This window comes from Heloderma suspectum, chromosome 2 (genome assembly GCF_057233095.1).
Source record: "Heloderma suspectum isolate Gila_16-S chromosome 2, 16-S_ref, whole genome shotgun sequence".
NCBI classification, from domain to species: Eukaryota; Metazoa; Chordata; class Lepidosauria; order Squamata; family Helodermatidae; genus Heloderma; species Heloderma suspectum.
The window spans coordinates 281,907,560-281,921,350 of record NC_139459.1 but is presented as its reverse complement, the minus strand read 5'-3'; the positions used below and the strand labels follow the sequence as shown (position 1 = coordinate 281,921,350).

At 44.8% G+C, this 13,791-nt stretch overlaps 1 protein-coding gene across 1 annotated transcript in view; it reads left to right on the top strand.

Moving 5' to 3' along the window:
* The window catches only part of CACNA2D2 (calcium voltage-gated channel auxiliary subunit alpha2delta 2), an 806,035-nt gene that overhangs the window by 772,460 nt on the left and 19,784 nt on the right, over window positions 1–13,791 (top strand). The window contains exons 24-28 of the mRNA XM_084839654.1: window positions 6,212–6,309; window positions 9,269–9,359; window positions 10,049–10,111; window positions 12,841–12,944; window positions 13,589–13,687. Coding sequence (XP_084695780.1) covers window positions 6,212–6,309; window positions 9,269–9,359; window positions 10,049–10,111; window positions 12,841–12,944; window positions 13,589–13,687 — 455 coding nt within the window. The remainder of the gene's footprint in view (window positions 1–6,211; window positions 6,310–9,268; window positions 9,360–10,048; window positions 10,112–12,840; window positions 12,945–13,588; window positions 13,688–13,791) is intronic.

Genomic DNA, 13,791 nt, shown 5'->3' with positions numbered 1-13,791 from the left:
TACCACTCACTATAAGTGAAATACAGCTTCTTGGGTTGAAATATAGCTTTCTTGTCTTGATCGGTTTAGGGGCTATAATTATGGGATGCATCATACCTGCTGAATAATTTATTATTTGGTCACCAAAACACTGCAGCACTGTTATTTCAGGTCAGGACTTGAACCCAGGTGATAGAGCTTTTTGGGAAAGGCAAGGTTTACAAGGTAGATCCATGCATTACCCACCTTTGAGAACTATGATATAATCGGGCTCAGCCTTCTGCAACCTGGTGCCTGCCAGATGTTTTGGACTACAACTCCCAGCATTCTTGACCATTGGCTTGTGGGCTGGGGTTGATGGGAGTTGAAGTCCAAAACATCTGGAAGGCACCAGGTTGGGAAAGGATGCAATAGGGAATAAACTAGATTCGTTCTTGCTCCGTGTGTTAAGAATTCATGCACTGCTCACCCATTATGTAAGCCTCCTTATATTCAGTTTCTTTTGGTCTCTTGCATATCTTTTAGCAGAAGGGAGGCCTGCAGTTGTAAGACACATTTGCTTAGAGTTTCTCCATAGCACTTTCACACTTGGGGGGGGGCAGTGTCTATGGCTGGGAGTTTTGCCCTACGAACATTACTGGCAAAGAGCAATTCTCGAAGACTGCAGGCTGGCTCCTTTAAAGATTTATTGCAGGTGATTAACAGCCAAGGCTGAGATTATGTTTGTATACATTGAATTGATTCTGTGTGCAGTTTGCAGATGCTGAGCAGAGCAGGGCAGGGCTCATTCCTGCCTTATCTAGCCCAGCTAAACATCTACAGGTGCAGCACCCATCTAGGCAGCTTAGCTGCCTTGAGCCTCAAGGTATGCCAGAGCAGCTATTTGATCAGAATCATGGCCCAGTTCATCTAGTATTTATCATGCTCAATAGCAGACATGATTTGTTCTGTATGAGCAATTAACTCCAAAAAAAGGGGGTTGTGAGTTATCTCCACTGTACAGAAAGAGCTACAATTTTCCAGTGTTTGGATGCCCCCCATGAAGAATCCTTCCGGTCTGATGTTTTTGGTACAGCATTTTTCCATTCCTGTATTATTTTTATTTTTCATTAGTGTCAACAGTAGGAAACTCTTGAGGCCTCTGGAGCTGTGCTTGGCAAACTCATTAGCATTTTTTCCAGCAACAGGTAGGGTGGGCTACATGCGAATGTGGGCAGGGCTCCTGCACCTTCAACAGTTTTGAGGAAGAGGGAATTTCAGCAAGTGTAGCTTATCGTGCAAGCTGTACCTGCTGAAATTCCCTCTTCTACACAACAACTGAAGGTGCAAGAGCCCTGTCCGCTTCTTCATCTGGCCACCCTCTCAGGAAGTCCAACGTGACACTGCCATGAACCCAGAGAAATCAGCCCCTAAATGAAAGTGTGCCTTTACACTTACTCTTGGGAGGCAATGAGGAGTGGGGCCAAGCATGCAGGTCTCCATCTTAGTCATTAGCTATTGGCAATGCAAAGCCAGCAATGTTCATTAGAACTCTGCAGCTGCAGCTCATGCAAATCCTCCAGAGACAGTAGTAAACTGGCACAGGGCCAGGGATAGATCTGTTATTTGTAGCAGGCTCTATGAATGATTCACCATCCTCCATATACATGTGCACACACAGGGATAGAGGCTTACACTCATATAAAGCAACCCATTAGAAGAGTGGGGTCTCTAAGAGCATCAAATTTCATCTGGATAGGGGTGCTTTTTTTGTTTTTGTAATATGAGATGTAATGCAATTCTGCACTGAATATATGTGTCCTCCTACGGTCAAGAGTCAGCACCTATCTATCTAAATGAAGGGTACAGATCTGTCTAGAGTCTGTATGCGTAAATGTGTGTAGCAGTATTTCCCATGCATAATTCTGAAGTAAAGCATGGCTGGCCATCTCATTTTCTTATTGCTATGGTGAAGAGCAGTTCTCTGTGACCGTCCAGACAATCTCTGTGCACTGTGGAATATCGATTTGTTCCACAAATAAGACAGATCCTTGGTGTTTTCTCCCATGCTTTCCTTCTCCACTCCCTCCTCTCCTGTCTCCCAATTTCCTCAAAGAGTAGAGTTCTAGGGGAGAAGCATTTTGCAAATTTAATATGATTCAAAATGAAGTCAGCTGACTCACCAGAGATTTTTGTCCACAAAAGACAGGAACTGAGCATAGGTGAATACAAAAAAAGATGTAATTATTAGAGTTTGCAGCTTTTGCTCTATCTTGTTTTTGGAGGAGACAAACCACTGGGTTAAAGCAGGATAGCGAGGGTAATCCTCTTTAGCTCCATTCACAAGTCACCTGAGCAGCATATCGCCTCTTCCCCCTTTAAAGAGGCAGGTAAGTACCCGTATCCCCCTTTTACAAAAGGAATTTACCTCCAAGGGAAAAGGATTTGGCCACAAGCCCAAGGTCAATGGGGAAGTCATGCAAGAAGGAAGCTGGGCAGTCTTGCCTTCAAGGTCAGTGCCCTCGAGGGAGTTCTTCAGACTCCGGTCACCCCAGTGCGTAACTGGTGGTCTCCTCTGTTTTCTCCTTGGAAAATTGCTGCTGCTACTACTCATGACCTCTCTCCGCCCTATTGGATTACAGTGTGGTCCACTCATATTTAATCCAAGCAGGTTTTGGCGGCGGGGGAGGGGGGGGGGTGAAGCTATGCGTTCTGGAGGAAATACAGGGTTTCCAGTCCTGTGTTGGTCTCGTAGTGCTGATGTGAGGCCGGGAAGCGTATTTGCAGTTAAGGAGCAGTGGCGGGAAGGGGGTGTTCCTTACAACTTCTCCCTGGCTGCCCCCACCTATTTTTCCTAGGCAGAAATAAATTAAGTGAAGGTGGGAATAGTTGCAGGTGTGAATAGGTGGGCAGAGGAAGAAGTAACCATATTCTCCCTCCTGTTTATTTTCCCCAGCAAATCCCCCCAAGGCATTACTGTTAACTGGCTAATACATTTCGGGGGGAAACTAGGGTTTGCCAAGCTAACCTGTAGTTCCACCCTTAGTCCATTCAAACTCCAGAAACCCCTTGTTAATGTTAAGCCAACATTTAACTGTTATTGTTGCCTGCTTTCTTGGCAGATGACTACAGTTATCTCTTATCTCCTGTATGTTGCCATTTAGTATGATGAGTCAAAAGCAATTATATGCAGACATGCAGAAAGGTCTGTGGTGACATTGTTTAAAGCAACGGCCACCCTAGGGTGCCCATTCTGTATTGCAAACAAGCAGTGAATGCCCTGTAAGAGCAGCTTGCAAGGAAGGGATCTTGGAGTGATTGCTTAAAGTGAGCCTGGCAAGATAATTGGCAGGAGCCATCTCAATGAGTTAAGGCTTAGGGCTGCATAAATTGGCCCGTTACATAATTGTATACCTCTTTTGTCACTGTGTATACCTCTTTTGTTTGTAGGCAGCTATGACTTATCCTCATGTCCCTCTATTTTGTTTATTCGAGGATACATTTTCTCTTTTAAGAAGAATCTAACAAGAGCAGGTCAGAGACAGTTTCATTTAGGAGACTGTAAGGTATATTATTCCCAAAGATTTTGTTTGATTACAGTGTTCTATCACTCATAATACCTAGAGCTCAGGTGCCTAATTTCCATTAGTATGTAATGGAAGTCACTGTGGTATGCATGCCATCAAACACTATTAACCAGAATTGAGGCCTCACAGGGAAGAACGTTTTATCCTGCTCTTGTTTTTACAACTGGAATGTGCAATCTAGAGCAGGGATGGGGTATGCGTGGCCCTCCAGGTGCTACTGAGGTCCACATCAATCTCTGGGAAAATTCTGGAGCAGATGATAAAGCAATCCATCTGTAAGTACCTTGAACACAATGCAGTGATTACTCAAAGCCAACATGGATTTGTCAAGAACAAATCCTACCAGACGAATCTGATCTCATTTTTTGATCAAGTAACCTCCCTTGTGGACTGTGAATGACATTTAATAGGGATAAATGCCAAGTTCTGCACCTAGGAAAAAGAAACCAAATGCACAGTTACAAGATGGGGGATATGTGGCTCAACAACACTGCAAGCCAGAAGGATCTTGGAATTGTTGTGGATCACAAGCTGAAGATGAGCCAACAATGTGATGTGGCTGCAAAAAAGGCCAATGCTCTTTTGGGCTGCATTCATAGAAGCATAGCTTCCAAATCCCAGGAAGTACTAGTTCCCCTCTACTCAGCACTGGTTAGGCCTTATCTGGAGTACTGTGTCTAGTTCTGGGCACTGCACTTTAAGAAGAATGCAGACAAGCTGGAGAGGGTTCAGAGGAGGGCAACAAAGATGATCAGGGCACTGGAAACAATGCCCTTTGAGGAGAGACTGAAAGAACTGGGCATGTGTAGCCTTGAGAAGAGAAAACTGAGGGAGCTATGATAGCGCTCTTCAAGTCCTTGAAAGGTTGTCACAGAGAGGAAGGCCAGGGTCTCTTCTTGATCATCCCAGAGTGCAGGACACGGAATAATGGGCTCAAGTTACAGGAAGCCAGATTCCGGCTGAACATCAGGAAAAACTTCCTGACTCTTAGAGCAATACAACAATGGAACCAATTCCCTAGGGAGGCGGTGGGCTCTCCCACACTGGAGGCATTCAAGACGAGGCTGGACAGCCATCTGTCAGGGATGCTCTGACTTGGATTCCTGCATTGAGCAGGAGGTTGGACTCAATGGCCTTGTAGGCCCCTTCCAACCCTACTATTCTATGATTCTATGATTTCTAGCCAACACAGCCAATGGTGTGGGATCATGGGAGTTGCAGTCCAACATCTGGAGGGCCACTCGTTCCCCACCCCTGCTCTAGAGAAACCAGTTGTTACTTATAGAGTAAATGGGGCTTTTAGTAACATCACCTTTGCACCCTTGGCTTTCCACCAAAGAATACCTTTACTTGGATGCGCCCGATCTCATCTGATCTTGGGAGCTAAGCAGGGTCAGCCCTGGTTAGTGCTTGGATGGGAGACTGCCTGGGAATCAGGCTTCCTGCATTGAGCAGGGGTTGGACTCAGTGGTCTTGTAGGCCCCCTCCAACCCTATGATTCTATGATTCCCTATAGGCCCCATCTTTCTAAAGGAACCAAAGAGAAAGGGGTCAAAGAAAATTATGACCAAAGCTAAAGAAAAAGGAGGATCAGAAGAGAACAATCACAAAACCAAAATTATTTGAGATCCCATGGCTTTTTTCCAAAGTTGCTTGATGAAAAACAAAAGCTTCTGTAATTAGGGTCATCACAAAGCTATCTCCCAGGGCTATACTGCAAGTCAGAGTAAAAGTAGGCATCTCTGGAACTTCACAGAAGTCGATCAGGTTGAAGGAAGGAAGATCTACTTTTGCTACAGATCTTTTCAGTCTCTAAAGAAGTTTAATGAAGCCACATGTATAATTAAGCCCCAGTTCTTAAAGGAATTTAATTTAGCCACTGAATCCTTAGAGGGGCAGCATAGTTACTGCACAAATTCAAGAAAGCAGTCATGGTGTGGTTTCGCACAATGCTGGTGTGCCTTAGGTGGCATTAGGAGCCCATTCAGATGGTGTTTGATAGCACCAGTGAACAACAGAAATGAGTGAATGCTTCAGATTTTTATATGGCCAATAAATTCCCAAAGACTGCCTGCTGTTCCTGCATAAATTGACTCCATATTATTTTATAGTCTTCTGGTTGTTCCTGAGAGGTGCTATAATAGCGTGAGATACCCAATATCACCCTTTTTTTAAAGCATGCTGCTATCCTGTGACCATTTGCATCAGAATAGGCCCCCGTCACACAGAACAGCACACTTGTATGTTCCATGTAGAGATCTGTTGGGAGATATTTCAGTCTCTTGCATATGTGCCTTTCCCCCACTTACTCCCTCCTCCCATGGACATTTAAAGGCATCTATAAAAAATATGTTCCAATTACATGTAGGTATTGATAATTCATTGTACACAATGCGCATCGAACTGGAAACCGCTCCCCTGAGTTTATTGAGTAGGTCAGGATATGAATGTTACTAAATAATTCTCCTTATCCCTACATCCCTCATCTCAAACATGTAGGCAGACATTATTGAACAGGTGCTCTTAATGCACAACAGCAACACGTCTGGGTAACTGCCTCACCCACGTTGCACACAAAGTCATTATTATCCCAGTTCTAAGAGAGAGAAAACTGACCGTAACTTTTTCATCCTTCCAAACTACAAATCTTTTCATCATAACCCCAGAGAATATTGCAAAGACCTCAACCTGTCGGATAACAACACTGAATTCCTGGAAAACTTTATCGCCCTCATGGAAAAGGTGACGCCTGACTCCAAGCAATGTAAGTACCACAGGGGCATGCCCTGGACAGACAGCCTCCTCCCAAGAAACACTCCGCACTGTTTAGGTGAGAGAAGCCAGGAAAAACTAAGAAGGGATTACTACTGTTTTGAAAGATACGTGTTAAAATAAAATATACACTTTTTTTTTAATGGAGCAACATTTGTGTTCACTAAAACTTTATTCAGACATGGGAAGCTGTGGGCCTCCAGATGTTGGATTCCAACTCCCATCAGCCCCAGCCAGTATAGCCCATGGTCAAGGTGATGGGAGTTGGAGTACAGTGTTGCTTGGAGGGACACAGATTCTCCACCCCTGATTTAGACAGAACATGCTCTATGACTGTGTCTGAAGAAAAGTTAAGGTGGCTTATTTTAGCACAAACCTACCTCTGGGAAAGACTGTAGTATCAGCTGGATGTCATGAAAGGAGAATAAATGATTGGTAATATCCAACAGGATTAATTGATTACAATGCAATCCTGTGTATGTCTACTTGGAAGCAAGCCTCATAGAGTTCAGCAGGGCTCACGCCCAGGAAGTGTACATAGGATTACAGCAATCACTTAGTAATGTTGCTTGCCAAGCATGAATATGCCACCAGGTACACAACTCTCTCTCCAATCTTGGCCTGGTTTGAATTGGGTCATGGCCCATGTGAGATTCTGGTGTTCTTGGATTCTGTTGCTAGTGGTACATTTCACAAAAGCACCACATATATACAGCCAATCTGATCCTGAGAGAAAGATCCAGAAGGCAAACAAATCATTCCCCATGAATAGCAGAAAAAGGAGTGAGATTACATCGCAAGAACATGGTGTATGTTTTTATTAAATGTGAGTTACTTTTTCTAGCGATAAAACAATTCCGTGGTAAAAAATAAATAATAAAATAGGTAAGGTGGCTATGGAATGTCCTTCCTCAGTGGGTTAAAAAGAAAAGGGTCTGGACAGCCCCTCTCAAGTATACTTCAGGTGTTAAAGTATATTTCCTGAGAGAGAGTTTAGACGAGATGACCTAGAGGTCCCCTTCCAAACCCTGTGTATAATAGAAATAACAGTTTGAGACATCTGTTTCTTTTTTATATTCTTAACATGCCCAAGAAATGAAAGCACTCCAGGAATCTACCTCTGTGCTTTGCATGTCTCCGTCAGCAGCAACACCACCACCAATAACTACATGGACCAAGCGAGGGTGGGGAAAGCTCAGCGTATTCCTTTCCGTACTGCCACTGCTACATGGGGCAAGAAAATGGGAAGGAGGACTTATTGGACTTATTTGTGCCATGAGAGGGATGCTCCAAGCCAGCTGTCTCCAACCTGGTACCCTCCAGATATTTTGGACTTCAACAGCCTCAGCCAGCATTTATTACCACATTTATATCCCACCTTTTTTGCTGTTGCATGGAACTCATGGTTGCCCTCCTCCATTTTATCCCCACAACAACCTTGTGAGGTAGGTTAGGCTGAAAGTCGTTGTCTGGCCCAAAGTCACTCAGTAAGCTTCATGGCCCAGTGGGGACTAGAACCCACATCTCCTGAGTCCTGGTCCAGCACTTTAACCAATATACCACATAGCCATTGGTCAGGAATGCTGGGAAGTGTAGTCTAAAGCTTCTGAAGGGCACCAGGTTGCCTACACCTACTCTAGGCCATGTTTTGTGCAAGGCTTACAGCAACCTATCCCAACTCCTGATACCTGACTATTAGCTATGCTGGCTGTGGCTGATGGGAATTGTATTCCAAAAACATCTGGAGGGCACCAGGTTGCTTACCCTGGCCTGTAGCCTCCTTGCCACTGCTGCCCACCACCACTATGCCAAGCAAGGAGAGAAAAGACATGTGTACTTGCCTCCATGTGAAAGCAGTAGTGTGGAAAATGGCACTGATGCCAGAGACAGAGCTTTTCTACATGAAGCTGTTAATCTGCTGTGTCTACTTTCAGTTTTATCACAGAAGTGAGTTCCAAGCACTACATGAAGAGCATTTCCTTTCCTGCTTTTCTGCTATATAACCTCTAGGTGGCACTGTGGTATAGCGGAATAGGGTAATTACACAAGTGGAAAAAGCATTTTCTTTCGCTTTCACAAATAGTACCACATTTTCCCTGCTCTTAAAAAACTTGCCAAAAGTGCTCTTTAGGCACAGAAGTGAAACTGGCAGGTCATGACATCATCTAAACAACCCATAAACAACATGAGTAGGGAATGACAAGTGCACAATAAATGCCTCACGTAGAAAAGCTCACAGCTTCAATAAGGGGGAAGGACAAGACACAAAAGGGGTGGGATGGGAAGAGGAGGAGGAAAGGGAATATGAAATGAAAGGAGGAAAGATATGGAGCCCGTTTCCCCCCATGCTACCTAAGACTTTTTAGCTAGTGATCTTATAAGGGTGCATTCTAAACTGTGAGCCACATGAGAAGCCAAGGGCTGGAACAACACTAGGACCAATAGCTTTGAGCTGGTTAGGTACCAGCAGAATTGGTAGACTTCCAGTATTGGGAGAGCAGAGAGGACAATGCTGAGAAGAGTCACAGACAACATTTTGAGGAATGGCATATAACTAGGAAGTACTGGAATATATTTGCAGAGCTACCCATCTGCTCTAGAGTTTATTTCAGTAGTGAACATACATCAAGTGAATATATATGATTAGTAATAAAGTGATAAGGATCACACAGCAACCCCATAACTCTCACCCAAACATCACCTGTGTAGGACATCCAAACCACTACTTAGTGAGCGTTGTGGAGTGTCCGCACCATGCTTTGCAGGCTTTGTGCCACAGTTTAGTCACTGCTGAAGCAAGTGGAAAGAGAACATTTCAAGGTGAAAGGAAGACAAGCAAGGTGGCAAGATGGATTCCCCACGACCCTTAAAATGACAAGAAACTGTACTCATGAATATCTGATAAGCAAGCCTCTGGGTTGGGAACATGCATCTTCTCTTTCTCTTTCAAGGTGATAACTTCCTTCTTCACAACCTTATCCTGGACACAGGGATCACCCAACAGCTGGTGGAAAGAGTATGGAAGGACCAAGACCTAAACACGTAAATACAATTTCAGTTCAGTAGTATGTCAGATACTCTAGGGGTGTTTTGGCACCCCAAGGAAAGGATCCTCCAACAGGGAACAGATACATCTTTTTTACAGTGCAGGCTTCACGCCAAAACTCTCTTTTGCCATGCAAATGTAGCAGGCCCATGCAAATGGGTAAAACCCAAAGCCTTGGAGATCAAGTTGACAATGCACGGAGAGCCTCAAGTGGTCAGGGAGTTCAGACCTTAACGATCTCCAGCAGGGGTGGGTGTCTTGTGGCCCTCCAGATGTTGCTGGACTGCAACTCCTATCAGCCCTAGCTGTATGGCCAAAGGTGAGGGATCATGGGAGCAGCGGCCCAACAATACTGGGAGTTGCCTACTGCTGATCTATGGTAATGTGAATTTACCATGTCATAGTAAACACCAGGATCAGGAAATTTCCAGGAAAGAGGTTGCGCTACACAGGGGTTTGCGCTGGGTGTGGCAAAGGCACTGCTGGTGGGAAGCATGTGCTGCTAAGAGTCCCACCATGGGTACAGGCAAGGCACCGCTAACTGGAAGCTTGCTGCACATACTACAGCTGTAAGGATCAACATGTTTGCTGAACTTACATTACAAAGATGTATCAGCGAGAAGTGGGATGTTGGCCTAATGCTGATTCCTTGCTATTGTAACTTCCTGTCTTTGCCTCATTGCAGGTATAGCCTCCTAGCTGTGTTTGTTGCAACTGATGGTGGCATCACCCGCGTTTTCCCTAACAAGTAAGTGGCCCTTTTTGTTTGCCTTGTGATCTGTAGGTGCTAGTATACAACTGGATGTCTAGAGACAGGGAGGGGTTAAATAGCTTCCTTCCTCCTGCCCTTGAAACTCAGGCTGGCCCTCTGGGAATAATCATGGAACTACGTGTATTGTATAGTTCTCCCCTTCTTCCACTCTGTATTTATTTTATATTTATATTTATTTGTAGTAGTAGTACTTACATACTGCTTACTGTAATAAAATCTCTAAGGGAACTTGCAGATCATAGACTGATATGCTGAGCCACCTCCCTAATTCCTGCTGTTACCTACATCTGATTTGGGAGGAGACATAGCTCTAATGACCTTACTATTTAAATTGCAGAATTGACTGGAGCATGGAAGCATGCTCTGTATAACATCATATATGAATGAAAACCCTTTATCGCTGGCTAGATCAGTGCCATTTACAAAGTAGTCCAGGGGACACATGCAGCCCACAGTGGCTTTTTGTCTCTGAGGCCCTGCGCATTCTTAGCTGTACTTTGCTCTGTCTCACTCTTCATAGTCTATTCCCCTTGGTGCACATGGAACAGTTTTTGACCTGTGAGTACTAGAGGTGCACATTTCCTCCAGAAGATGTCACCTGAAATTAGCAATTAGTGGCCCCGATCCAACCAAAGTTAGTCATGGCTGAAAGTGCAATCCCAAATTGGGGAGGAGTGGAGTGCAAAGTGTCCTATCGTCCACCACGCCCAAACCCTTGCCGGCTCACGCCAGCCAAGGCAAGCGGCCTGGGGCAGGTGGACTTGCTGCTCTCTGTGCCGTATGGTTTTGTTTTTCTTCGTTTCCCCACCACCACTGAGGAGGCAAATTTGTTGTGCCAGCTCCAGGCTGGGATAGCAGGAGAAGCTGATAGCAGGAGAAGCTGATCTTGGCACCTCTCTGGCTGACAAAGGGGCTTTGGATCCTCTGCATGCAAGGCTGCCTCTGTCCTCCTCCTGCCCCAGCCCCAGATCACCCCGCTTGAGACATTTTGCTGCCTATTGCTGGTGGAAACACCACCAGCAGTAAATTTACACCCACAGAGCTTTCAGTGGGCTTAACTGGGTCCTCTAGGGCAGCTAGAACTGTTCCCGGCTGGTGGAGTGGGACCTACACCCCATCCTAAACCCTCTCGGGTGGCCATCCAAGGGGGTAGGATTGCTCTGCCTGCTCCAGTGAAACTAACAGAAGAAGTGAATTACTTTTGATGGAACGTAGTCAAGGCTAGTTGTATTGGGGCCAGTGCATTTAGATCCCAAAGGTCACTTGCTTATGGGTGCACACTCTACCCACAGCACACCATGCATTTCATTGGCTAGTTAATGCTTCAGCATAGAGATTGTGGACAACTGTCCCAGGGATTTGGGCCAGTTCAACATGCGCTTAACTGTAAAGCAAGTGCGTGTGTCCCAGCACATACTGGCATGTGAATGGTTTTTTGAAAAAATAATTATGCCATAAACCACTGAGGTAGACAGAATGCTAATCCCCAACCATTATCTTGGGCAGGGGTGGGCATCCTGCATCCCTCAGCCTACTTTCAAAAGCCCTCTGCAAGCGAGCAGTTCAGACCTCGCTGGGCAGGGAGGAAGGGGCAGGGAGAAAAGGGGAGGCAGGAAGAAAGTGAGGAAGGGGGTGTCTTTGGTCCTGATCACCACTGGCATGCTGCCCCTGGCAGATTACCTAGAGGGAATGCAGAATAGAATGCTGGGGGGGGGAGTTCCCCACCCCTATTCTTGGGTAACCAGCAGGGCCATGCATTTCAGTTTGCAGACCTGCCCTTTAAAGATGCTGAAGAAGCTTCTTTTTGAGCAAAAGGGACTGTCAGAGTGTGGCCACTAAAAACCTCATAGACTCCTAGGGGTCCTTTCCTCTACTGAACTGCTTGTGTCACTGAAGGTCACTCCTGAGGTGTAATTCCTTTGTATCGCGAACTACTTTCTTCAGAGGGATATTATTATTGGTTGTTTAATATAGCTGAGCTTGCAAAGATTCAGAAGAAGATTAGAGGCCCTTGGCATTCAAAGGAATATAGGCTGCCAGCTGTTATGTTTTAACCATCACCCTTGTGATTTTAGAGATTTCTGAAAGCCGATAATTATCTATAAAGCCTGACCAGGAGACGATAAAATGAGCCACATAACCTGTGACTCACCAAGCCTGTCAGGAGCTTGATAAACATTCCAGTTTTCTGTATGCCTGGGGCTGCAAAAACAGTAGATTTGTTAAGTGCTCATCTCTATGCACAATGAAAACTATTCGATGGTGACAGTAAATAGTTGGTGGGCTGCAACGCATTCATTTTGCTCGGTTTGTGAAGGCCTGCTAAAAAATAATTAATTCAGCTTCAGTTTTCAAAAGACAAGATTCTAGTTCTCATTAAAGGGAATTATGGCTTAAATGCCATCCTATACATTCAGAGGTGAAATATATTGTTTGTTTACATTCTGAAAATGTTATATCAAACATATGAACATATGTACATTTCAACTTTTGTAACCCTGAGAGCAGATGGGGAGATCACCACTGTAAAAGCTTTCGATCATATTTGATCATAGCCATTAGCCATGTTGAATACACTTCATTTAGGGATTGACCTCTATGGAAAATAAAATCTATGCCAAAGGTATGTGATGTGTGGGGCAGAATGAATATTTCAGGCATTTTAAGAATCATTTCTCTCTTGTTTTTGTGTGATTTCATTTAAGAGCTGCTGAAGACTGGGAAGAAAAACAGGAACCCTTCAATGCCAGCTTCTATCGGAGGAGCCTAGATAACAAAGGCTACATCTTTAAACCACCTTTCCGGGAGTGTAAGTGTAACTCTACACAGGATCTCCAGACAGTTGGGATGGATTTCCTCTGCCCTCTACTTGGATACTCCCTCTAAGCGTCTGGCTCTGTACTAAGAGACACAGGGCTTATTGCAAAGACAAAACAGTGATATTTAGTGTTTACATAGTGCTTTCCCTTATCTGGATCATCCCATGCTTCCTAAAGAACTCTTAGAATATGATCCCCATCATTTCTACAGATCAGTAATTTTGGTCTTCCCAAATGAAGCTTCTTGCCCCATAAGGGAGCCGCCACTTTGCATTAGGGATCTTTACTGAGTAGAAAATGAATGGAAGAATGTGGTACATTGCTTGCCATATAGGATGGTTACTATCTGCATCATGTGCAGAGGGCAGAGCCCGAGCAGTAAAGTGTTCTGTCTTCATAGGTGACTAGATAGGAGGTTCATAAAAAGTAAAGTGCAGCCTTTTTTTTTATCACCAAGGTGAAAGGGGAGTGGGCACTGGCAGAAAGGCAGCCCCCCACCCTTCATGAATCCATGAAGAGAGGTAGGGATGGCGTTGTCACAGACCCCAGAGAGTTCTTAATAGCAGTCATGTTACCATTCCCATCCCCCATAGCAAACAGGATGGCAGATCTTCTTTTCCTCTTCTCCCTATAGCCAGCTACAGAGGGCTGGAGCTGGAAAACAACACCATTGGGATCCTTGTTAGTACAGCGGTGGAGCTCAACATTGATGAGAGGCACCTGAAACCTGCAGGTAAGAAAGTCAGGCTGTTCTGTCTGGATCTTTGTCTCAGAGTCTTTGGTTTGCTCTAGATGTCTACTAGGAACATAAAGTCCAGTGCACTGACGTGTTTCCAG